This window comes from Varroa destructor, unplaced genomic scaffold (genome assembly GCF_002443255.2).
Source record: "Varroa destructor unplaced genomic scaffold, Vdes_3.0 BEIS01000003.1, whole genome shotgun sequence".
Taxonomy (NCBI): Eukaryota; Metazoa; Arthropoda; class Arachnida; order Mesostigmata; family Varroidae; genus Varroa; species Varroa destructor.
Window position 1 is genome coordinate 56,297,581 of NW_019211456.1, and position 26,022 is coordinate 56,323,602.

The 26,022-nt window shown below is 39.3% G+C and overlaps 1 protein-coding gene and 1 long non-coding RNA gene across 14 annotated transcripts in view; one reads left to right on the forward strand and one right to left on the reverse strand.

Annotated features, from left to right (window-relative positions):
• The first annotated feature begins 204 nt into the window (after positions 1–204).
• Positions 205–26,022, forward strand: part of LOC111246885 (fasciclin-2-like) — a 45,439-nt gene continuing 19,621 nt past the window's right edge. For 3 of the 13 annotated variants that reach the window (XR_015323341.1, XM_086983048.1, XM_022797232.2), the window contains exons 1-2: positions 205–644; positions 25,754–25,823. Coding sequence is in view for 4 of the 13 variants with exons in the window: in XM_086983057.1 (XP_086839183.1) it covers positions 24,445–24,576; positions 25,754–25,823 (202 nt within the window). In the remaining 9 variants the exon portion in view is untranslated. Of the gene's footprint in view, positions 645–6,929; positions 7,727–9,720; positions 10,057–15,431; positions 16,327–24,218; positions 24,577–25,753; positions 25,824–26,022 lie in introns of those variants that run through there. The other 10 variants (XM_022797236.2, XM_086983058.1, XM_086983059.1 and 7 more) reach the window with 10 other exon arrangements.
• LOC147757169 (uncharacterized) lies at positions 6,206–7,189 on the reverse strand. Its single transcript, XR_015323342.1, has 2 exons — positions 7,064–7,189; positions 6,206–6,598 (listed from the first exon to the last, which is right to left on the reverse strand). It is a non-coding gene; the product is annotated as an uncharacterized LOC147757169 (long non-coding RNA).

Below are 26,022 nucleotides of genomic sequence, written 5' to 3' on the forward strand. Positions count from 1 at the left end.
AATACAAGTTAAATTTCTAGAACTACCGATAAGATATTCAGACAAATTTGTTGTTCGTTGGGTCATATCGGTCGAGCAATCGTAGCTAGCATCCGGCTGGTGCTCACAGTGTCGAACATCCTCCTTTCCAAAACCCGAAATATCCTCTCCTACGTTGCGATTGTTCCCTCTCCATCTGACAATTGCTCATAGCGTGCGAGCTTAGCGCGACGATCAGCGTCACTCAGCTAACTGTTCAAGGCAAAAACCCAAGAGCTTAGCCTTTTGCGCCGGCCCTAGCTCTTTACAAACAGAATATTAGCTGGGATTTATGACCGGAAAATGCTAGCATGGTGAAGGTGTTCATTTGGGTGAAAGTGCTATCCCTTTACTTAGTATGTATGATTATGTTGTGTTAGGACGTGTTAAGTGCATGTTACCCATTACTCATTCTGTGATTAAAGTTAGTCGAGCTACTTGTTAGGCCTGGTAAGTCGAGAAACTGTTTCTAGAGACAGCTTTTACATAAAGTTATTTGGTGCTTCTGTTTTTACTGATAATAACAATGATTGGTCAGTGAAGTGTAAACGTTCATAAAACCCTCATAAGGATCATTAATTCTCCGTAATTCATAAACGAGGCTTGGACTTTTTGTGAACAAACTGGTACGTATATTATTCATACTGTTTTAGCTGTTTTAGAGTATAAAAAAGAAAAATCTCTTTCTTTGCTTTTATTGTTTTAATATAAAATTTATACGAATATTAAACTAATACTCTGCCCGGGGCAGAGGTCGTTACACACACACGTGCAAATAGCAGAATAAACAGAAACATACGATTATACGGGTAAATACATTATTAATATACGTAGTACGTTAGTGCTGCAATAAGATTGACACGAACACTTTTATTAAATTGACTATTCCGACAGAGAGAATATTTTTTTGTCCAATTTCATTATGCACTATTTGTATATCGTTAGAGTACGTACATAGAAACGTATATACATATTTACGCCTACGAAAGTAATTAATAGATAAGCAAATGATCAGATCGTTCTCTGAAGTACCTTCATTCGTAGCACACGTGATAGAAACAGAAAACTACATTGATGGTATGAGCTGGAATACAGCCTATAGGCGGCATGTCTGGCTTGAAGTCAGAGAAGATCTTGAAATAGAAAGAATACAGAGAAACTTTGACAAACGTATGGACAAGCAATTGCCTCTAATGTGCCAAGGAAATTTATTGCAAATGTAACTGGTCGGTAAACATTTTTCAGTACGAAAACTTTCATGCAGAGCATTGATCCATGGTATCAGGCTAACTGACATCCGGTACGCAAAGAACGAGCAAGCATCTTAGAAAGCCAGTAAAAATTCTAGAGTAGTGCTAATAGGCAAAATGTCACGTAAACGACGCATCTAATATTCAAATTGAAGACAAAACACATACACACATAGCGCATAATTTTTCAACATCTGACTGACTCGCATGACAAAACGAAGTGGGCAGTGTGCGTCCTGGCTGTATTAGGCTTTCATCGTTTGCAATTCGGATGGACGTTCCTGCTTGTGTGGTCACCGTGTAGTGTATCATATCTAGCTTCCATCAGCGATAAGAGATCTGTGCAAAAAATTGCTTGCATCTTCTTCCCACGGACGGGTTATAATTTTAGTTTAAGCTGTAAGCCAGCTTTTAATCTGGATTAATAGGCAAGTAGGTAATTTAAATTTCGAAGAAATGCGGTTTCTTAATAAAATGCTTAGTCAAAACTAGGAGAAATTGACCTTTGATGGTTATACTGGATCCTTAATCCGCCTACGAGAATTTCAACAATCCTTAATACATTCTGTTCTGAAATAATTGTCTTTTTCCGTTTTTCAGAGCATCGTTCATTTTCGCCCATTCAGCATCGTCCCTTATTTGGGTTAAGAGAAGCTGAGATAAAAACAATCCTAATTTAGTAGAAAAAGGAGTACTGATGTTGTAAACTTATGTAACTTAAGTGTTACCGCACATCATTGCTCTTCAGTAGTTAATATTTCTTGCTCACAAGTTCTATGCGGCACAGTGACTTTTAAGATCGATGAGATGGGTTACTATCTGCTGATTAAATAGGTTCTTGCGGGTTCTAAATGAGCATTGTTGCCGCTCTTTCTCTCTCTCCCCCTCTCTTTATATATATATATATATATATATATATATATATATATATATATATATATATATATATATTGTTATCTCATTTACTATGTACTCAGCAATTTTGTATCACAGAACGATGCTGCTACTAGCTTTTGTTGTTTACTCTGCAAATAATTACATTACGAACAAGTCCTTTTCAACAATAAGCTTGGGATTGCATAACGCCAACGTGATGCAGATTCTTTTTACAGGACAAATTCTAATTTAAACATTGGAGAAAATATTTCGCAAATCGGAGCGTTGTCTCTCGATAGAAGCCACAGGTAGCAGAAACTATATGTAGCGAAGTGAGCCTAGGTAAAGAGATTGACGCTTAAAATACTAGTTGCGTTAGTAGATCGTTAAGTGTTGTCACGAAACATTTCCTTTATTCAACGTAGTTTATTTTACCTTTACAATAATCTGCGTTACAAACGAAAATTCATTCACTGGGAAGACGAATATGAGAAAAATATCATTATTGGCCATATAGTATTTCGAACTTACCGGTTTTTTGGTGATTACGTCGCAGACAATATAATTTTATAGGCCTAGCAGGGGAAAAGTCAGCCGTCGGCTATCATCTATATAAGTTCTTTACTGTTCGTATTAAACACTGCCAGCACGTCATAAACCTTAACAGTGCGCTTAGGAGATGGTAGGTATGAAACCATCTGATAAAATAACACACTTTGGGAACAAACTTGAAAAGCTGCTACGCTTGCTCCAACAACGGATTGCCTCTTAAAAATTAAATTCACATTTTAAAGTGGAATAGGCGAAAGAGAAGATACACAATAGATAAAAAAGCGAAAAGATGAAAAGCGTTGCTGAAACGATGTTGCGATAAAGGTAATAACAAATTTGGCAGTTTTAATTTTGTTATTAGTTATTGTTTTTTTGCTCGGTAGGCTAAGGGCAAATGCATTGTGCCGATCAGACTTGCCTGGTATCGTGGAATTCTCTCCAACTAAGTTTTGGACCTCTTATTTCAAAGCCTTATTTCAGAATAGGTTCAAATATCACTTCAAGCAAAGCTCACAGGGATGACTGATGGATTTGTGAATTAACTAGTCATGCTGTAATACATATCACTATGGGGTTTTTCGCCTCGCCAACGGCAGTAGTCTGGTAAGTTATTAAGATACACGATGTCTCGTGTGCTGGCGCTTAGTTGGCCATCAGGTGCCATAGGTTTGATGTCTGGAGCAAACATTGACTTCTCGCGCCGGCAACGCATTAGGTGTATACGATGTAGACCAAGTTTTCCTAACCTACTCTAAATTATGTTGTGACTTGTTCCGAATGAAACTTAATAGTGAAATATTCTACCTTTATCAATATGAAAATACAGGGCTTACATTTTGCGTGTTTAGTCGTAATTTGGCTTTGTTATTATATTAATCAATGATGATGATGTCCAATGTCCGATTGGGGTCGACGCAACCAGGCACAAGGTGGCCGTCTTGTAATCTTTAATCTTGTAAAAGAAAACACCCGCGAAGTTTTGAATGGCAGGTGGCAATTTGTTGCCCGATATTTTTGCACAGCACAACAGTAAAACAAGCACTTCCGGACGCTGTTTTCTCAGTGTCGACCATGACGATCGCGCCATTCGTAATTCTGCGAACACCAGCCGACTAGTTAGCTTGTAATTTCGGGTTACCATCGGTGAGTTTAACTTGGGTCATTGCTCTCTTCATCTACAAGCAGGATTCTAACGCTTCAGGGAAGCTATGGGACGAGCAAGTCGCGAAATTCAAATTGGCAATAATTAAAAGACAGGTACGCTGTGTTAGGCTACCGTATGGCATCTAATTTCGTATTGTTCCCTTTGTGTGATAACTCGTTAAGCAAACAACACGCTTGCAGGATTGATCGATTAATCGTAGACAGTTACAAGTGCCATTTTCAATAAAAAGTAATCAACTGATGCTCGTTGCACCGGTATAGCTGAGAAGAGATTGCTACCTTTGCATTAGAGCAAGATCAAATTTTAAAGAAACATAGGGATAGAGCATATACGCTCGTATAGCTGTACAACAAGACATGACGAAACATAAAGTCCACTACCAATTTTTCTATGAATTTCCCTGACCCACAAAGTCGTCCATACCATTAGCCTCGTTCAAGGTTAAATAGATGATACCGTAATGGGCTAAGCCCAACAATGGGAATAACTCTGTACGTCTAAAAAAAACCAATCGTTTTCGCGCTGTTAAGACAAACAACTAGTCAACATTTGCTATTAAAATTGACAGCAGTTGTAAATACATCTGAGCCGATGGATACTGTCTGCACTGCCACTGGTGGCGCTTAATTTCCAAAGGAATTTTCTGTTCGTAACTGCTCAGCGTTAGCACAGGACGAATTATTTTTTTGCTCAGTATTGAACTGAAGCAGTAGGTTAAGAAAGTCAGTAAACTCATTGGCAAATCGCAGCTGTGATTTAGTTCGCTGGCGTGTCACGTAACGGAATTAATATACCCCCAAAATAGTCGTCACCATTACTAAAAAATCTAGTGCTCTTTCTTGTCCCGTTGAAATATTGGTAAACGACACAAATCATACTGTGACAATGATTAACGATTACGTCTTCGCTTGGTCCAGCTTTTAAGACACAGAAACATTTTGCGTGCTTACAAGTGCTATAGAGCAAACAAATTAGTAGCAGCTGTAAGTTAAAAATTTCCATTAAAAAAAAAATATATATATATATATATATATATATATATATAGAAAAAGTGCATTTTCTATAATTGATATGTACTTAATTGCTACAATGGGGGGTAGCTAACTTCACTTAACGCTTGAAGAGGCCGATTAGTAACAAAGATTTAAATTCGTGTACTTGTTTGTTTTGTGTAAACCTACTTTTAATTTAAAACTTAAAATCTGTTATGGTATACGTCCTTACAAAAACGGCGGTTACTATGGTGAAGAAAGCATTCGTTGTATGTATGAATGTAGATCGCAAAGTAACATCGATCAGATACACTATCTATATTTATCTAGTCAGTCACTTGATTTAATGCCAACGATAAACCATCAATATGATTTTTGGTGAATACTTATAACTTATAATTACTAGGTTTTTGCAAACTTGCAACATCACATATACTTTCAACGTACCGTATATGTTACTCTGGCAGCAGAATATATTTTTCAGAGAGACTATTATACGCGTTCGATTTCAAAACCCATAATGACAATTTCCTATAAAAGAGAAAGGTCTAATTGTGACAATCCTTCTTAACCACCTCGATGGACCTACCTGAAAGGGCATCCGCTTTTCTTTAAGATTGACTTTTCTTTAAGGCTTTTCCTTAAGACCTATTGCTTCGGATGCTACAGCGCAGGTGGATTTTACTAAGTCCACTTACTATGAACGCGAACACATTGAGCCACGCAGAACGTAATGGTGAACTTAAAGTTAGAATAAATGTTGTTTAAAATGATTTGCGATTCACACCGAATCACCGACAGACCCTGTTTGTTCAAAAATAAAGTAATTAACGAATGTTTTCTAGGGATTTCTCCGAGGCGGATCTCCCTCATTGGATACATTTGTTGATTGTTTTATTGTGAAAGAAAATGTGCGCGGCTAGTAAATCGGTGCAAGTTTTTTTTGTTTAGCATGGCTGCTTGTGTTTATCGTTGTCATTGATTTAGAGATTATTATGAAAATTATCTAGAGCGCCCAATGGTAAGCAAGTAATACTAGTCCGGGTCAAAAGACGACTACCAGATCGAGTGACTCTAAATCTGTTGGAGAAACCAATAAAGTAGAAGACAATTACAGTTGGTTGAGGATTTCGACTTTTTGAGAAGATCGCAAATCAAATGAAGATACATTTTCATTCGGAAGTGACCAGTACATTGCTCAAGCTTTACAAATTACAATCGGACTGTATGATATCTAAATAAAAATACGAAATTTCGTTTGTGGGCTTCGGTGATTAAAACATTATATATATATATATATATATATATATATATATATATATATATATATATATCATTACATAGTAGCTACATTGTAATTCAATTGCCATAATTAACTGTAAACTATTCACGCTTGCGTACACAAATGTACCATTTATCGTCATTTCTATAGTTACACTTTATGGCCTATTCTAGTTCTTTCTAATCTTTTTCTGATATGATAGCTAGAGAATAATCAAGGAAGCTCTATCTGACCATCTTCATTCACCGACCAATTTGTAGCTGTCAAATACTGTTGCAGAAAACTGTAATTTCAACAAAGTGGCGAAACGACTTCATCCCTGACTCCGACCAGTTGGATAGCCATTTAGTGCATTGTTGCACAGGTCAGCGTGCCTCCTTTCGACACCGCCCCTACGGTAGTTCCAACTGCCACAGCTATAAGTGCAACACTTACTAAAGTTGGTGGAGGAACTGTGACGATACTGGAAGAACAGAACACAGCAGTATTAGCAAGTAAATTATCGAAATATAGGTTGGATATTCCCTTTTTCGTGGCCGGTTCAGTAGTCCAGACGGCGAAAAGCGTCAAAATAATCAAAACGCATTAACAGTAAGTGCTGCCTGGTCCACTGCAGGCGTTTCGAAGTTCGCTTCGATCCATTCTTTCAACTTGATTGCCCTTTATATGGAGAGATTAATGGCTGCCACAACCTTTTCTCATTCCAAATGAGAGAGACGATAACCGCAGTTACGTGGGCTGTTGTCGTTGGTGGCACTTGAATAGATAAGTTTCTTCCTGTAAACGAGGATTGATCACACTCTCGCGACTGCTTTCTCTGCTGTCACTATCTAATCGTCATTGCCGATAAACCTGCGCCGCCCGTTCGTCAAGAGGCGACAAGCTGAACCTATCTATCTACCTATATATATATATACCACTCACTGACCATGTCCTGCGACCTCTGCACCGCTTCTGAATTTTCCGCGAGTTTTCGCGATAAAACGCGGTTCGTCTCCCAGCCCGATGATGATAATGACGAGCAACTGACGCCCATTACGTCTACCGTGCTACTAAGGGTCGGAGGCAAGAACCAGCGGGCGACTCTTTTTTTCGCTGCCTTCTGACTGAGCGAGTGAGTGACGATAGTAGGGCTGGTGGCGACATAATCAACAATGATGAAGACTTCGGTAGGACAGCAGGGAGGTAAGCGACCACAGAGACAACGGAAGGCAAGTTCAGCCTGAGAGAAAAGAATGGAACGGTTACCCTAAACAGCTTCATATCTAACTGTAAAATAGATCGTTGAAGATAGCGCTGTGCTGTTGCGCTTATATACTAAGCAAGAAAATGTGACTGTGTACGAGACTCACTAGGAAGCCAGTAATACCTCCTGTGATACAGGGGCAAGCAAAAACTATCATACTGCCCGATTGGTGCTACGAACACACAGTGCCCATTTGACAGTTACGTTCTACAGTGGGACCAGAATTTGTTCACAGCATTAAGCCGCGACCCAACAACGGCTGCGTGTCCCTCAATGGCGTGGACGCATCAAGTCGTCTCGTGGAGAAACAATAGCAGCTGAATCCTCTCATCTGTCGCACTGAATGTAAGAACCGTGCAACTTACCTTTTGCCAGTAACGAGTATTTCTATATAAAATCACCGGTTGTTTTCCATGCCATGACAATGCATTGAGGATTACCGGTAACCACAAAATCGTGCGCAGTACAAAACAATCGCTAAGGTGACCGTGATGTTCCTAGAAGAAGTTCTTCGATTAGCGGGCGAGGTTCTGTTTATTTATAATCTTGATGCTAACTGAAAACACTAAACCCAAAACCAAAAGTGACTAGACACAACACAAGGGGTTTGTCAACTTAAAGCCTGCGAACATGCGAGTGGACCTTCGGAACGCTGTTTCAAGAAAAATAACCATAATATGATGGTTCAAGAAACAAGCGGCTAAAGGCGATTCTATGCGTTTTACGGTCGCCAGTGGACAACGAGCGAGACCACACCTACAATTTAGTGAACAAACGTAGCTTTGCCATATTGATTCCTTCCTATGGAACTAGTATGCTAAGATAGCGAGATTAACATAACGAACGGTGGAAATGGGAAACGAAGCGCTGCTTTCGTAATGGTCATTATCAGACTAGAGACCTCAACAATTACACGCAGTGCAAACCGAACTGAGGGGAAAACTTACCACGTTGATTTGTGAGTCTAATATTGGAATACCACAGGATCTGATTAGTGCGCTAGCATGAAAAAATAAATTGCGCACTTAGTTACTTTTTCCAACAGGCACCGAATACATTTGTATACGAAACCTATAAAATTTTTTTCGTTGGACTTCAATTGAAGCCGTACGTGTGGTGGATGGCGTGTAACAGGCTAAAGATTGTGTTTCGAAATATAACGTATTCCATATTGTGCCTTGACAGTCTAGGCTTATTTTTTGAGCGAGCTGCTAATAAACGGCTTCATCGACAAATGAACATCTGCGAGACCTTGAAAGCGGGGACAGATGGAACAACGGAAAGGAGAGACGAGTATTTTATGGAAGATGGATTTGACAGCGAGCGACCGGTGTAATAGTAAACATGTTAGATACATTGGTACACTAGGCGGTTCATCCTCAATTTCAGCTCCGTCGTCGTCGTTTTTTGTCGACGAAAGTTTTCGTTTTCGTATGAGACTCCCACATGTAAGACATGTGTAAGTGCTGGCCACGTGCACATATCTTACACCACCAATATTGCTGAGTGATCTGCTTTACCTGCTGGCGAAATGTATTGAGTGGAGTGAATTGATCCGTTGTTCTCACAAGACGCTTGACAAAAGTAAACGTAAATCTATGTATTTTCATGAAGCAATGGCGTTCGTTGTTCCAAATAAACAACACGAAATCAAGTCGTGTTAATTATTTCAAGTATGATTAAAGTGTAATACTTATTATGGTTGAGTGATGAAATTAGTAGATTTCATTAGATAGAAGCTTATTTAAGCCGATATATCTTTAGTATTATTTAAAAAAAGCGCGCAGCACGTTAAGCTGTTTCCTATTGCAATAGACGTGTGGATTATGTGTATATATATATATATCAGTCAACAATACATTTGTGAACGAAGCTCATCGTACCGTTTCTACTGACCAAGCGTCGTTTGAGGTCAGTACGTAAATTGGCATACATCCATTTTACGAAGAGCCCGCCATAAAGATAGCAACATAAACGATAGTATATGCATTTTCTATTCACTGTCCCTAACAGGAAGAAACAAGAAATTGTTGCGCTACGTCCCGCGAACGACACACACTGCAAAAACTGACTAAATAAAAGCAAAATGATTATTATAATTGTATATACGATATTCGTAGAAATGTATGCGATCATCTAATACGGTTCAAGTGGCGCTTAGCACCAGCCGAACGAAAAGTTCTTGAACGAAAAAACATTTCCTCTAGCGAATATTGAATACAATACATCTCGCAAGGATTTCTATTCTGCAAGCGATAAGCTTACTGGACGATTCGAGGCACAAAGCCTTCGAACTCTGCTCAACGGAATTGTAACACGGTTACATTTTGGCTTTACAGTTCCATCAGCGTCTTCTCACTTCGGTGATCTTCCCATTGCATTAGCGCCATTATCATCAGCGCCACTTTTACAAATATTACTATTATGAATGCTATCGTTATGAGTATCACTAGCAGCAGCAGCAGCAGCAGCAGCGACTTCTTCGTTGCTCCTTTTTAGAAACTTTTCGTTTGCTGTTTCTCAAGACGCGTTCATTGTATGTAAAATGATGGTATGGTTGTTGGTGCGCAAGCTATCGGAGAATAGACACTGATGCAGCGTGGGAAAATACGAGAATGATGACCGACGAATCTGAAGACCGAAAACGGAGGATGGCCATTGGAGTAGCGAAATCGGTGAGAAAGAACTGGTAAACAATAGCCAAATAGGAGAAAAAACGAAGGCCTAGTAGAAGTAGATGAAGAGGTAAAATGGCAACAAACGACAAAATTAGGAAAATAAAAACATAAAGAGGGATACTAAAATTAGTAGTTTGTTGATGAATCCAATACTAGTAGATAGTGATTGCATTTGAGGTAATTAGTCAACTTTTTGGTCTTGTATTTGTATCCAGTGCGTCTGATCGCGTTAGTGGCCAACAAAGCAGCAGAGCAAAAGTGAGTAAAGGATACAAGCATGGCGTTAATGCTATTTGTGGAAACAGCTAGTGCCCTAACGTTGTGAGGCGTTGAGTTCAAATTTTGCTGGCAGCGTTATGTGCTCTTGCCCACCGTCCAGATGAAGAGGAAATAAAATCAGCCGACTGAAACTGATAAAAATATATGGAGAATAGAGAACTGTTATCGCCGTCATAATTTATTCTACGGCGAGCTATTGATATTGGGATAATTTTTTAATACAAGATACCTACTACATACAATCAATCGGTTAGCAGCTACATAATGGCAAAAAAAAGTCTGCTCTCTCGACAACAAGCCAACAATAACGGTCGTGTTAGGTAAGTCAAATCCAAAGTTTGACGGGGAAGCCAGCACTGCTGAAAATGGTCGTGCTAAGCCCACCACAACCAGGGTAATGGAGTACTTTGTCTACTCTCAATTAGTGAGATCTCGTATTGCTATTGCAGGTTCAGGTTAAAGCAATTTACGTTAAGAGGCATCAAATTTAATAAAAATATAGATATTAGTTTCTGACAATTCTGTGGCTTCAAAGAACGTATTGGCCGCTATTTTAATCACGAATACTTACTGACTCTCCGTGCATATCAGCAATAAAACTAGATTTTTCTTTTTTTAATTTTAAACATTTCACGTTCCTCCAGGTTTTAATGGCTCGAATTCATACCCATCACATTATTCCATAAGCAGCCTGATTCGTCCACTTCACAGTGGCTCCTAACATACCATTTTTCTAGGTTTTATTCATAAAAGGTATAATAAAACGTATTTTATTAAGGGAAATGTTTGAGCAAATTGCAAAAATGCTGTAGTTGAGAGAATTCGTACTGACTGGGCTAACTCTCTGGGGATGCATCATTGGAAGTATTCAAAAAGCACACGACTCATTTTGACAACAGGCATTGATTTCTGTCCGAGTCGCAGGGTAGACGTCTGCGTATATACAACACCGTGCGACAACATTTATACGTAGATGATTCGTATTAAAATACTCGTCATGCATTTCTGAGTCAAAGTACCTGTAAGTTTCCCCGAAGTAAAACTCTTCTTTGTTGGAAAAATTCTGCCAGCATTTATCATAGAGCATAGAGCTCTATTTCGCTGTCGCGCGTGGTTTAGCTGAGAAAAATTGATTTCAACAGAAACTTGTAGACGTAATATTCATGTTCTCGTCATGATTTCCTTGGAAAGATTTTTTTGCAAGCGTTCTATCTTCTCAACCTAGGAGGTCTTTCTTTTTTTTGTCACAAGAATCGATAGATACGATTGTTTGTGATAAGATCGAAATAAAAGCAGCGCATCTTAACTGTGTTTACAGATTAGACATGCGCTCGCTTTTGTTAATATAATCATGCTGTACGCATCACCTTCATTGGTAAAGCTAACTTTAGTGACACACTAAGTGAATTATATAAAAAAAATTCAAACGCATTTTTGTAACGTTTCCTCAGTGCACACTTGGCCATAGCATACGAACTTTACGGTCCTCAAAAATGCAAAGTTCTTGCTAGCGACCTATGCTCATAGTCTTGCTAGAAATGCAAATCTTATTTTAGCCCATTTAAGGGATTTTAGACATATACCTACATAAAGGATAATCCGGTACTCGTTTGGTTTAAGCGAGGAGGAATGTTTGTTTTACTGAGACTGTATGTTCTTCAAAGCCATCGATGTTTTCGTTGTTGTTATTAAAAGTATGGTTGGCGACAAATGCGCTGCTGCTTTTATGTTTATAATGACTGACAACGATTTTCGTGTTACGTTTGCGGTTCAGATCGGCCAGCGACATTGCTGTGTTACTTTTCTTGACACTGCAGAGAATATCTATACAGGCCGCATGCGTTCGATAAACATAGACAGACACGCGAACTGCCGGTCACGCTCGTGCCTCGAACAGAATTAGAAATGCACTGTTTATGATCACTGCCATTATCATCAATGTGATGACAGCGAGGCATCACAAACGATTATTCGTCAAGGAACAGTCGCTGCTGCACCACAACGATCGTCATTGGCGGCGCACTGCTGTCCGTCAAAAGGGGGTTGTTTATTTATTCTAGCGGCTAGCTACGTGGCGGTGAAGATATATTATAACGATTACTCTCTCCCTGAGCATTGAAACAAGACAAAAGCACCTGGTGACCATTATCACACTGCAGAAAATAGGTTTATAGAATAACAGTGTTATGTCGTAACAAGCTATGTCTTTTTGGCTTATTATGTTCTCAACTCGAAACATGCCAAGTCTTCCCGCTCTGGTTACCGCAGTATGAGAACTCTAATGTTAATTAGGTACAGGTTGAATATTGATTGGAAATACTGCCCGGTTAATGTCTCAACCCCACATACATTGCTAAATGGATTTTTACAATGAGCTGTGAAATTCGATCAATGCTATCATGCGCAGTGCTTGAATAATTCATTAACAGAGAAAAATATATGCCTGCTAGATAGATACCGTACGTTTTGAATAACGAAAGTATAAGATAATGTCACATTTAAGTTAGTTGCGTCGTCGGTATTTCAGTATGTATAACCGATTCTGTTTTCATTCCAAAGGTTTTTTTCTCTGAATAGCAGTTAGTCTGCAAACGCTGTATTCTCAGACTTTTTTTTTCTACACTTTATCAAAACTCATATCCATTTTGTTTAGGCATGCATTACGGGTACTGTCCCGTTGTTTCCTATTCAACTCGTTCATTTGGTATAATTCCGAGAAGCTAGAAAAATTCCCTCCAACCCAGAGTAAACGAGAAGATGGGCATGCTTGGTCGTTATTAGGGCCAACAGAAAAGGCATTCAAGCGACATTCTAGCTCAAGAATCCACAAAGAGGTTGCGGACGGCTCCTGACTACATGGTTTCCTTCTCAGTTGGATGACGTTCCAAATAAAGAGGCTACTAAGACATCGTGTACATATTGGGACCAAATGGATGTCGAATCCTCGAAATAGAAAACAGGACTTCCGGATTGTGATGGCATACTCCAAGCTTACAATGGATGGATGCGTAGGTTTAGAATTGGAAACAACCTGCATACATGTACGATCCCACTCACAGCCGTGGACTCGTATCGACACCAGCTTCAAACAAAGAGTCCTTCTAGCTCATTGTCCACTTTAAGAGAAGCCGTCTTCTAAGTATGGCGGGAAATCTCCAAATGAGAAAGCGAGTAGCTAGTGGGTTTGCTTGTTTGTGTATGACGAGTGCAGACTCCTCTGATAAAAAGGCGCTCAAAGAAAAAGGAAAACTGTAGAGACGGTAGTCCTGCTTACATATGGCATCTGTCGTTTTGACCTTCTTTTTCGTCTGAGAGACGATGGGGGCTGACGTACATGAGCAACTTTCGAGATCACATCTGTTAGACGGGTGCTTTCCGTGACGAGTGTTCGTCGTGGCTCCACAAGGGCTCAGACCATCGACCGAATATAGCAGCATATACACACACACGTGCATGCATGCATGTCGTATCTACCAGCAAAGCTCGAAGAATCATCGTTGAACAGGGGATCTTCGTAACTAGATTATAGGCCATTTAAACATCATCGTAGAACATGTTGAATTGATTATTTCATCTTTGCTTGGTGACCAACAAAAAAGTGACATATAGAATGATTCGGTAATGGATAAGTAATTTTGTCGCATTGATACCTAGTCATACTATGCAACTCACACATTATATGGCTGCTTCGTTTCGTATATGCCCTGAGAAGCTGCCAGAAGAAATAACCTGCCTACGTATCTAGCGGAGTGTTTAGAAGTTCAGCATGCTCAGCTTTGAAGCATCATCGTATACATAGTTGGTTTTCTATTGAAGGTGAAACTACACGTATATATATATATATATATATATATATATATATATATAGGAAAAACTCAACTGGTTTGGATTGAGACACTGTAAATGTTTTTTCAAACTTGGTACTATGTGAAGGGTCGTTTAGCTGTAGTACGTTCGTCCCACGGTTCCACAAAAGTGAAGCCGAGTGTAAATCAGTGGTTGGTCTTCAAGGTTACGCAAATGTTTTTTTTTTTCGTTATTTGCTCTAAATTATTTTTTGGAAATTTTTATACCTGTCAGCCAATAATGTATCGTGATGTATGTGTAATTCAATCTCAGCCCAACTGCATGCTCTTCTATTTTGCAGTGGTATGCATTTTTGGATTAATTTTGTTTATATATATATATATATGTATATATATATATTTTTTTTCTTTTTCAATTAAGCTAAAACGTTTAAAAGATGGCGCTGAGTTGAGATACTTTGGTGTCACCAAGGCCCGAGAGTACGAGACGGTTCAGGGCTTAGTAGGTACTTGTCCCACAGTGTCCGCCAAACAGCCTAGGTATAGAGCCTGGTCTGCATAGTGCATTCGCCGTCAACCGCGGTGACACAGCCGTGGCAGTCAACATTTGGGGCAAGCGTTTTAACCCGCTTCATGCATCTATATGTCAAAATCATTACCACATCATAGACATGTAGTACCCTACATAATGAATAAATCGAAAATCGGTATCTTCCCTGTTGCGATTTATGACACGAAGAAGATAGAGCACTTGAGGTCTGCCGTTAATATGTGTTAGCATCTCAGTCTAACTTTTCTTATTTGTACGCTCCTTAGTTTGTTAAGCTCCCAATAGGTATATGAAAGCTCTATCATTAAGGAGATGGCGACAGTTACCCGTACTATCTAAATTTCGCAAATCAAGGCATGTTATCGATCAATAAGAACTACGATAAGTAAATCTTAATTTGAATATATACTGGATGGTAACGTATCTTTACCCAAACATTGGGCTAGGTGGAGGCATGTTTTTCTATTTCGCTATAACAGTCTTCTAAATACTTCATACACTATATTTTAGAGAATATTCAAATTAAATAGTGTGCACAATTCTGCTCAACTATTATATTGATTGCGCTTCATGCGAGTCACATCTATTTGTTTGTGCGTTTATATAAGTTTAACATTTAACAAAAGAAAGTGTCGCTTAGTTATTTGCGAGAACACCTAACCCTCCTCTACGTGCCATAGGTCAGAGTTATATAATATTGTGAGACAAACTGGGCACGCACTCAGTCGCATAGCTACCTCCGCCCGTTGTTTCTATATATAGCCAGCAGGGTCACAGCTCCTCTCTCCTTGAGGCCAGAGCGCATTACCGTTTCGTTAGTGCCCCGCTGACCGGATGCAGATGGCACTATGAGACCCTGTCTATTAGTATGGCGATTATATGTCGATTTTTTAATGCTGAAACCCACGCAGGTATTTAGACGAAATAGGAGTAAAAGTATTATTACAACCACAGCTCTCTGAAACATTTTGATAAAAAAAAAAAAAAAAAAAAAAAACTGCTATTTTATGCGTGTTATCGTACATACAAAATGGGAGAGGGAGAGATTCTATCTAAATGATTTTCAACCATACAAGAATACAAACATTCACACACACGTTGAGCCTGAAAATAAATATATTGCATCTCGTATGGTAATAAAATTTCAAACGATCTTGACATCTGTAGCGACCTGCATATGGTAGCACACGTGTGTGAAGTAAGTTTAAAGAGTGACGACGATTTAGCATGTTCGGTCATGCGCATGAACATAAACAACATAGGACAAGCAAATATCCCATTGGATGTCTGCTGATTGTGCTGTGACGAAGAAGAATCCTGTTGGCAATAGCCCCACGGACCAAGTGAAGATTTTGTGGTCGGATGCGGTGGCCAGTTTTTAATTGTCTGCTGCTGGAGGCGATCATAAACAACTGAAATTAGCTTCATAGATTATACATATCCTGTTATCTTGACTGGCTGAAGAAATCGAATAGAGATCGTCACAGCCGATGAGGATGTGGCGAGTGATGCACAATAGAACGAGTGACGGCAGCAGAGCGGTTCTTTATTTCTACTACTACAGTAAATTACATATGTACTTTGTCTGCAACCTGCAGGCTGTTTCGTATTCGGTGAAGGACAAGTTAAACGGTACGTTTTCATATACACATATATTTTCGTATGAGTATGGAAAAGTTTCTGTTTCCAATATAATTTGTTCTGAACTGCATGCAACCATTCCTTGTGTTTACTTATACCAGTCGATTGGCAACACGCTCAGGAATGGTCATACTGAAATATATTTATATTTGAAAAATGCCAGCATACCGTCGCATAACAGCTGAATTTGTCTTGGACTATTCATACAATGTTTTGCGCTAGCTACAGGTGCCAACGTAATCATATTCTGTACACTATTAGACTGTAAAGCAGCTCGTCTGCGTCTCCTCTGGGTCATCTTGAGCACTGGGTATTGGAAACTTTCGGCCGGGCAGCAGTGGTGCCAAAAAGCTAGCTTAAAGTCCAGCTATTTAGTGCTTGGTCTTGAGTCTGCGCGTTCTCTTTTTGTGTCCAGCTTCGTGGCTAGGCAGCCTTGAGTGGTCCTACACGTTAACGGCTTTTGAGCCAGTCGGATACGTTGTTAAGTTAATATCCACTGTCGGGCACTTTTCCCACTGTGACCTGTGCCCATTTTCGCATGTTTTCACGTTGCCTTCGCGTTTTCAAGCTAAATCATAGTGGAGGTTAGTTTTATGGAACAAGTCAATAATATAAGTCATAAGTAGCTCGAATACACCCGATTATGATAGGCCACCTCGCTCCACCCACTGAACATACCTCTCTTTGAAGAGCTGTCTCCTACGCCATACAGAACTAACTGCTTGTGTTAGCGGTCATGAAAACGGCGTAGGCAACAAAAACACAATATGCATACAGAAATTGTGGCTTTAGAACGCATCTTTCAGATACGAGCGAGTGTGCGCGACGCGTTTGCCGGAGCTCATACATCAGATCTGGCCGCTGGCGAAACATATCGTGTATAGAGTAAGTTACTGGCGAACTGCATGGAAGTCAAGCTTGCCAAATCCATAGTGCGTACATATGAACGCTCGAAACTAAACGCAAAATGCTTCGTAGACATACAAGTTCTATTTTGCAACGATCTACAAAGTCGTTTGCCCGATGGTGCCCGCCGCTGTTGATCAGGGGGCCGACTCAATACGGGATTATAGAATGTCACGCGCCTTTTTCTAAACGAAAGACGCTTGAGCCGCCATTCGCTAGGGTTTCTTTCAGCGCTAGACAAATGCGCTGGACAAACAATAAAGTTGTTAAGGAATAGAATTATGCACATAATGGCGCCTGGATGAAAACTATTCGACACGTAGAAACTTGGTAGAGAAAACTTACTGTTGATAATAGTAGCGATTGAACGGAACCCATTGGTGAAGTGAAAATGGAGTATTGTTTTACAGTGTGCAAACGGAGAAAAGATGCATTAAGAAAAAAAAAATTAAAAAAACGTTTAATTGAATGACCGTTAGAATAGCACGAAGAACTTTCTTTCAGCTTCACACTATTGCGCTGTAATCTAGCTAGTTGGAATCATTTGAATATTTTTACTCTCAATCAAAATTTGGTACACTTACTTGGAGCGATGGTGCAGAAAAGAACGTTGAATCATTTCACTATTATAAAAAAAAACACTGCATTGATGTTCTACGCAGTATTGTACTTAGTAAATTCTGGGTTTTTTTTTTTCCACTTTACTCTGCTTGTGCAAACCAGCAGACGCTGCTGTCTGATTTAAATAGTATTACCTCTAGTTCACAGCCGGCTTCGGACTCATGCCCAGATGATCAAATACTGTGATTCGTCGCTGTATATTTCCCTATTTACTATATGGTTGGCTAGGCGATGGGTGGCTGTAGATGTGTTGTCCATCATGTGAAGAGTTTGAAATGTAATTATTCTTAATGTAAGTCAAGAAAAACGAAAAATATCAGCTAACCACCTGAACTTGGATAGACGAAATGGTGAAGCAGGAGTTCGCAACCTTTTACTGAACATTCAACAGTTGTTGTTATTATGACTTTCTGTGAAGTAAGACGGCGCAGGGTTTTGCATAAGCTTTTATTAGATTTTTTCAATGGTTTCTGAGAAGCAGACAAAAGATACGTTATAAAGGGGCATAAGAAAAAAAGGCGCAATCAGCGTCAATAAATTTAATAAGTGTCAGTACTCAAAATTTTAACTTGTACGATGATCGCCATTGCGAGATGAGCATGCAAGTCTGCCTTAGCCTGTTGCCTGCAGAACCTATTTTTGGATGGATGGATGGATAGATAAGGAAGAAATTTTTCTTATTATTGGCCTTGAACTTAAAACCCCTTTGTTGGTTTCGTATCCACAATAAACATATCTTTCTTCTTACCTCATACGTAAATTGATACGAAGATTTCGTTTAACTGCTACCATCCACGCACGTTTTTAAATCGATATCAAAGCTGTTTCATTGTAAGGTATTCAATCATAGCTTACTAGTGTTGCAACGATAGTTGCTGCCATATGGTTATTACTTCGATAACTCGAAGTGATGTACTGAAGGGATGGTAGGTGTCGTCAACCCTCGAAAAGGTGAAGTGTCTGCTTTTAGAGTTAGAAGTTTTTCTTTGAGCAAGTTATCATTTATATAAGTTATTTTCTGCTAGAGCTAGTTAACATATAGTTGTGATCCGAGATGTTCATTCGACGATAATGGCTCCGCAGTGCAACGTTAGGATGCAACTAAGCTGATCTTTAACGAACCAGGGGACAGCGAGAGAGATACAGGTCAAAGCTGCGAGAAAAAAAATGTACGCTTTACATGCTTTTGGCCGAAGATAAGACCACAATAACGATATGACGTTGCTTTTATTGCAGCATTACAATATTATATGTTATCGTTTTTTTTGTTTTTATCTACTGCGTAATAAAAATCCATGGGCCCGTGTTTACCTGGCTCCTAAAGGCATATGAGATAGCCTAGGCTCAAAAATGAAAGTATTCTCCACTTCTACTTCAAGAAAGGTTCTGTTGTGGCTGTCAGCTATCTGAGCAGTGTATGACGGCCGTACGGATACACAAGTAACTAAATACAGCATGTTTTTGTAATATATAAAATATTCGAGACACTAATGTATCGATACCTTTGCATATAATTGCGCGCTTGGTACATCGATCGATCTATAATAGCTAGCCAGCTTGGTAGAGCTCCCGTGATAGATTAATGGGCGTCCTTAAGTCCCAGAAACACGTTGTGGTGTACTGTCTTTGTACAACCGTCTGATGGAATGGCCTAAAGTACGTACTTTAATCTGCTAGCCTAAAAATAATTTTTAAGTTCCACTGCGGCAGGGACTAAAGACATACAAGAGTCCTCGAAGAACAAAACAGTTCTAAGACAAATTATTAGATAAAAGGGAATACCGCGAAGTAACATTTAATGTAAATATGGCTATCATTATAACTAATTCACATACATCAAGTACTACTATAGACAATATTTACCATTATCGGTTATATTATATTATATTATAATTATAACGGTGAAAAACGTAATTTAATAATTGGGTACACACTCATATCAGAATGACTAGGGCTATTGATGGGAATCTAACATAAATTTCTGAATGGTTCTTTCGAGCGTCCTTATATGTGACTGAACTAAGGAAAAAAGCTCTACCTTAATAATTAATAATAAATGTGGGAGTGAAAAATTCCTGTATTGATTATTTACTGCATTTATATTATATTTTACATGTTCAAAACCTTGTTGACGGCTGTCTTGATTTTTGGGTAACATGAATGCGGCCTGTTTACTACTGTTGCTCCTGAATTGCACCTGACGGGAGCAATTACGAGCATTAAAACAGAGCATATGTCGCTTGTTGTAAAGCGTTAAGCTTATATATCGTTGTGATGATGTGTTAACTATGCTCATTTCAGCCGCCGATCAGAGTTTCTGGCTACAGTTACAAATCGGATCTTTGAGTAGGGGTCTCATGCCATGTTTTGCGTAACGGACTGTTGCGAAGAAGCGTTTCGCCAACTGAAAAGTTTCTGACTTGCGATGGGGGCATGGTATCAGCTGTCCCGAAAATGTCAAGCTGCCTTAAGACAGTCGCGCTAACGAGTGGCTATTCAAATTAGAGATCGCTCATAGATGTGTGGCAGTGTCTTCGCGAGTACGTCGTTGACCTTTTTTCCATTTTCTGTTCATCCGCATACACAATTGCTTCAAAAATAAGAGAAGCATTACGGATTGAAGATGAGTCTATATAAGAAAAAGCAGACTGCTGATGCTTTTTTACCATTATACTGCAGCAGTATAGCGCGTTCCGGGGAAGTACTCTGTCTTTGCATGGCTACGTAGCCATGATGGTGGGAAAGCAAGCGACTGCCACTGTAGCCAGCTTCGGCAAAGAATGACAATTACAATAGTAAGACAGTAGACCAATGATTGGAATGAGTAAGCGTTTTTGTTGTTGTTGTCGGCGTCGTATGCTGTTGATGCCAGCGGAGATACCGTACTAGCTGTAAGAAAGTCGAAACAAGTGGTGGCACCGTGGGAAGGCTGGCAAAAACGCAACAAAGGCACTTCGCAGGACACTGCTAACACAATAGTAACAATAATCCTAACAGCCGCAACTGATTTTCTATTCTGTCGAGCTTTGTTAAATTCCACCTTGGCTTCCTGTAGTTAGTTCCTTGGAATCGACATTTTTTCGGTTACTTCTCTTTTGCATACCTGTTTGCGTTTGATAGTGCTGCGCTATTATTATACTTTTGCGTGGAAGGCAACTGAAGAAGCGTGTTACGATCACTTACTAATGAACAATCACTGAACTTTACGTTTTCATTATATTACGTCGCACTCATTACATGCTGTTAATGCACACCATGGCGTCCCCGTGACAGTATAGTGGTGACGTGTTTATCCACAAAACATAGAAGCACGTAATGGTCGAAGTTCGAAGCCGGGCACAGATTCGTTTTGTTCCAGGCTGGAAGGGGCCGGCCATCTGAAGCAGTGGCTAGTTAGCAGTGGCATTGGTCATAAGGCCCGAAACATTTATTCAATGTATTTCGCATATGATAGTTACCGTTGTAGCGGGAATACGTTTGGAAGTCTAATGCATTTTTCCATGATTTCGTGAGTAATACTTTGCTTGATCTCCAATAACCATTGGAGATACAGTTGGTGCTGTTGTTCTTATTTGTTAATATTTAAAAATTGTGGCATTTTGTCTAAATAGCTAATTAATGATGTTAGGAGGTGCCGTTGCTAAAGATTCTTAATTCATGTCAATAAAACAGCCATTTGATCTTCAATATGTGTTATATGTCTTGCATCCTTCTAATTTTCAGACAAATAAAGTTCGGCTTTTAAAAAATTCGCTATTCCTGTGATAAGGATTTAAACGTTGATTATTTCATTTTAATACAACAATAGTTTTTAGTTCTTGGCTGTGCGTTGAGTACCTAGAGCGCCTCATCGCGTTCGGCTTTGGGATCCTTTGGAATCTGCAACTATAAAGAAAGTCCTAAGGTGGGGGCGCTCGACCTAATAGTCACACGGTCTCCATATGTGTTCCTCCATTGGCGTTAGTAGCGTTTTGTCTCTTATAGTAAATATCCTTCTTTTCCAAACTCTATTATTAATATCTTCGTTGTGAGAAATACTTCCGGGAAGACATTTTGCGCCCGTGTTCAGATAAAAACACGCGAATCATACCAAACTGGCGAATAACATTAGTTTCGCTACCGCCTCGGCCATCACCCTATAAAATTATTTATTAATTTATTGCCCTATAAAATACAGTGCTTGAATATTTGTCATGATAGGCACGTGTCCACAAAGAGAACCTGTATACAGTCAGAAATGGTTTTTCCCCTCGCGTTTTTATTTAAAATAGCCGCGTTGCTTTTAAACATGACAAAAATACTAATAAAAATACTTTTATTGCGGTTTTCTTTCTGCCTGTTACTGCACATATACGTAACGTGTCGCCGATAATTTCCTTGATACAATATAATATTCGAGAATTTATTACACTGATTTCTTCTGCATCGTTTTAGAACGTAAATTTATCTCGCCGGCTTTGTTGTGGTAGCCTTGACAGAAAAGTACAGAGATGAAACACGCTTTTTTTGATCGAAATAAGAACTGATAAATACTATTTACGCCTTTCTAGATAGTTAAAGCTAGCGAACGTTTACGGCATTTATGGATTTCGCTGCGCGGTGAACTCGGAGCTTGTTTTTTTTACAACTCATAGTATTGTGGATTTTCGCCTGTGTAATAGTGTCCTAAAGGCACGCAAAGGTTAGCAGCAACATACGTTACGCTGAGGGTGTTTAGGTAATCGTAAAGGTAGAAAAATAAAAATTTGCTAAAGTGCTATATTACACTGCAATACTTTTCTTTTTTTTCTTTTTTTTTTTTTTTTTGCAAAAGCCACCAAACTGTAAGGATACTTACTTAGAGTGACAAACAAGCTCCATAAAACGGTTAAAGTTTGGATCCTATGAGCGCTTCGATCTCTCAGAGAGACAAAGCTCAACATATCTGGATGCAAGTATAGGCCTACTGCAAGTGACTTTGACAAGGACAAATGTTTTCAAAATCGAACTTTGAAATCGAAAAAAGAACTCGATTATGTATGAGTAGCCTCAACAGACAGTTTAAAAGAAATTACGATATGGAGCAAGCTCATCTGAAAGCCATTAGAAGGAGTACTATTCACGACTGAATAGTTTGTTTTTCAATCTCACATTTATGAAAACAATTCTCATCAGAAATATTAGAGTAAGAGCCGCTACTGCGATTTTCTACTGGCAGAAATGTCGAATGATCCTTACAACAGGCTTTCTTTTGTTTAAGTAATCTAATTATAAGCTATGGGTATCGTGGGGGGAATTCGGTGTTCTCGGATTTGAAAACGAAGGCGAGTCTCGTGTGCGCGCGTTTCTACCCTTACGTTACCCCACCTCTGGGGGCTTAATTCGCACATTCACAGATATCGCTTACATAATTCGTTCACAATTTTAAATCAGTTGTTCAGCATCAATTTCATCAACCTATCACTTCACGAATCCCCTGTGCGTCGAATTGTGGAAACTATTATTTTATGTCTTCCACCTTCCATATAGAAGAAGTGGAGACGAGTCAGACTGCAAAAGCGGGACGAAAACTCGGATGTCGCTATCGTGCGTCGAGGGCAGCTGACTTAAGAACATGGATTCAGGCAGATTGATCGTTTCTTGTACAACGTGGCAAGTTCTTCCATTTTTTGAACAAAAAAATTTGCCTACATCCAATACCCTTTCTTCGATTGCCAAAAAGGTTTTCAGTTTTTTTTTTTATTTTCGAACGGAAACGGTCCATAGGTACCTTGGCCCTGCAAGACTTTTGATGACTAAGGCGGTCTATGACACTCAATCTCTAGCTATCTAATCCCAAGTGTGACAATTTTGTTTATTCATTTAGCTGTTCAGGTAATATTCATGGTAATCAAAAAAAGTTGATAGCGCATGCATCGCACTTCAGTATGTGATCAGCGAAGAAACGACGCTTGTAATAGCACTGAATCTTCAATAATAGAGTCGACTTTGTACGGATAAACATTGCTTCAAATTGGGTCCCGGAGCACTTGCCAATAGACCAAACTGTTGGACGTGTCGTCATATTGAGGTCGTCAAATCGTCATCCAGACTATTCGTCGTTGTTGTAATTTGCTCGCGTGGTTTATGGTCTCTCTGGCCTCACTCCGTTTGCGAATTTGCCAGCCTATTCGACTTTCTTAATGAACCGTCTCAGCGTTATTGGCGTTGGAGAGAAGCGTCATCTATATTCTGTGCGACAGTTGCAAAGAGTCACCACGGCCGATTCCCTATCTTAGTACTAGGTTTTCATAAAGGACAAATGCCGCTTGAAAATATAGTGTACCATTGTCGCAAACCGCACTCGTTATCGCGTTTATCACCAGACGGCGTGTTAACTTCTTCTTACCTGCAGCTACAATGAAAGAAAAACGAAATCGAGCGGTAGCTTCTTAAGGCAAGCTTACCCAACGTGGAGAAAAGTTTCGATCATATCATTTCCGTCGTGCATAACTAAGTGAATACGTGGTTTTAATGCTCAAGATGTCGAGCAAATATTATTTTTATCAAAGGCTTTTGTCGGTCTTGACTTGATTGACTTCCTTCAGTGTTATATGTTACAAAATGTGGCACATAGGTTACTTGCTGCAACGTACCTACCCGGACGCACTGTCGTACTCGTTTCTAGTGCGACGTAATTCAGGACAGCACACAAAAGACGACGCAATTATTTTTCCCCTAGTCACAGCTGTGAAAGTAAGGTGCTACAAGCAGAGACAACTGTATATATAGTTTTATGGTAATGATAAAATTCATAGAAGTAATTCGCTGAAGTACTCCATTCAGAGACAAAGATATGTGCTGATGTGAACAAAGCAGACTGTCGACATAAACGACAGGCACAACCAAGGAGACAAGCTCATCAGAAATTTTTAAGCCCTTATTTTTTTAACTGTAAGAAATTATTCCACAGCCAGTCTAAAACTGAGCAAATAGATAACATTAACGGCGTTGAATATTCTTGTTACTGTGGCCTAATTAAGTTAGCTCATGGACCGCTGACATTTTTAAAAGAATCGTAACTAAGACGATGTAAGCTGGATCCGCAAAAAAAGATAGCTCCGCGTCACGCTGTATGATCATTTTTATAAATAACGTACAATGCACTCGCAAAGCATCTTCCGTCGCACGGTCGGAAACCTTAATACCATTATCATCGTCGTCGGCGTTGTGTCCTGCGATATTTGACTAAATGATAACAAAGGCGGCGGCGGCGGCGGCGGCGGCCACATTAACGAACTAACCACCGACCTATCACTTCTTCTCTTACAGCGCTTATTGCTTGTTTGGAAAAGAAACTGTCCATTGTTAAGTGTGCACGAAGTCAACGATAATTTTCCGCAAAAAAACTTGGTTTCATCTAAGAGCGTTTTTAAATGTTAACCTTTTGCTGAAAGTACTTTTATTTGAGCAATCTAAATACTTCGCTTGCCAAGGCGAACACAAGTCAGGGCTAGTAAATTTAGATGGCTACTAGTTGGAGTATTTATCCTTTGTTTGATACATTCTGATGGGTGTTAGACTTTGAGGCCATGTTTGCGGATACAAACATAAACCACTTATTTACGCTAAATTGTATTTATAGAAAAGGTTTACAGCCATTATATTATTATGGAGCGATAGCAGTTGCCGTAATAAGAAGAATCAAATCATAAGAATTAGGGAATTGTTTTAACTAATTTAGAGGACCAATTGATAGAGATCTGCAGCCTAATAGCGCTAATTTCTAGCGTGTTAGGAAATCAGAGATTTATGTATTTTTAGGTCATAGTCGCTTTGCATTGCTCGTAATTTTACTTAAACATATCGAGGTTTATCTTACTTTACTACAGGGTTATTATTATCCTACCGGTAAATTTGTTTGCGATTGCAGCCAACCGCAGATGATTATCTACCGGTCGAGGAGGGTGTTGCGTACTGGATAAAAGGATCTTGTGCCCACGGTAGGTCACTTGAAGTTACCAACACGTTCAATTGATTCAACATTGATTGCACGTAGTTTTTTTTTTATCACAATTGTTCATGGTTGTAAAGTTTTACTATACAATAAGGAGGTACAGTATACAAAGCAATATTTACATGGAGAGATGAAATGACACTTCCACCATTTCAGTTAGGCAACAACTTACCATTTGCAGGCAA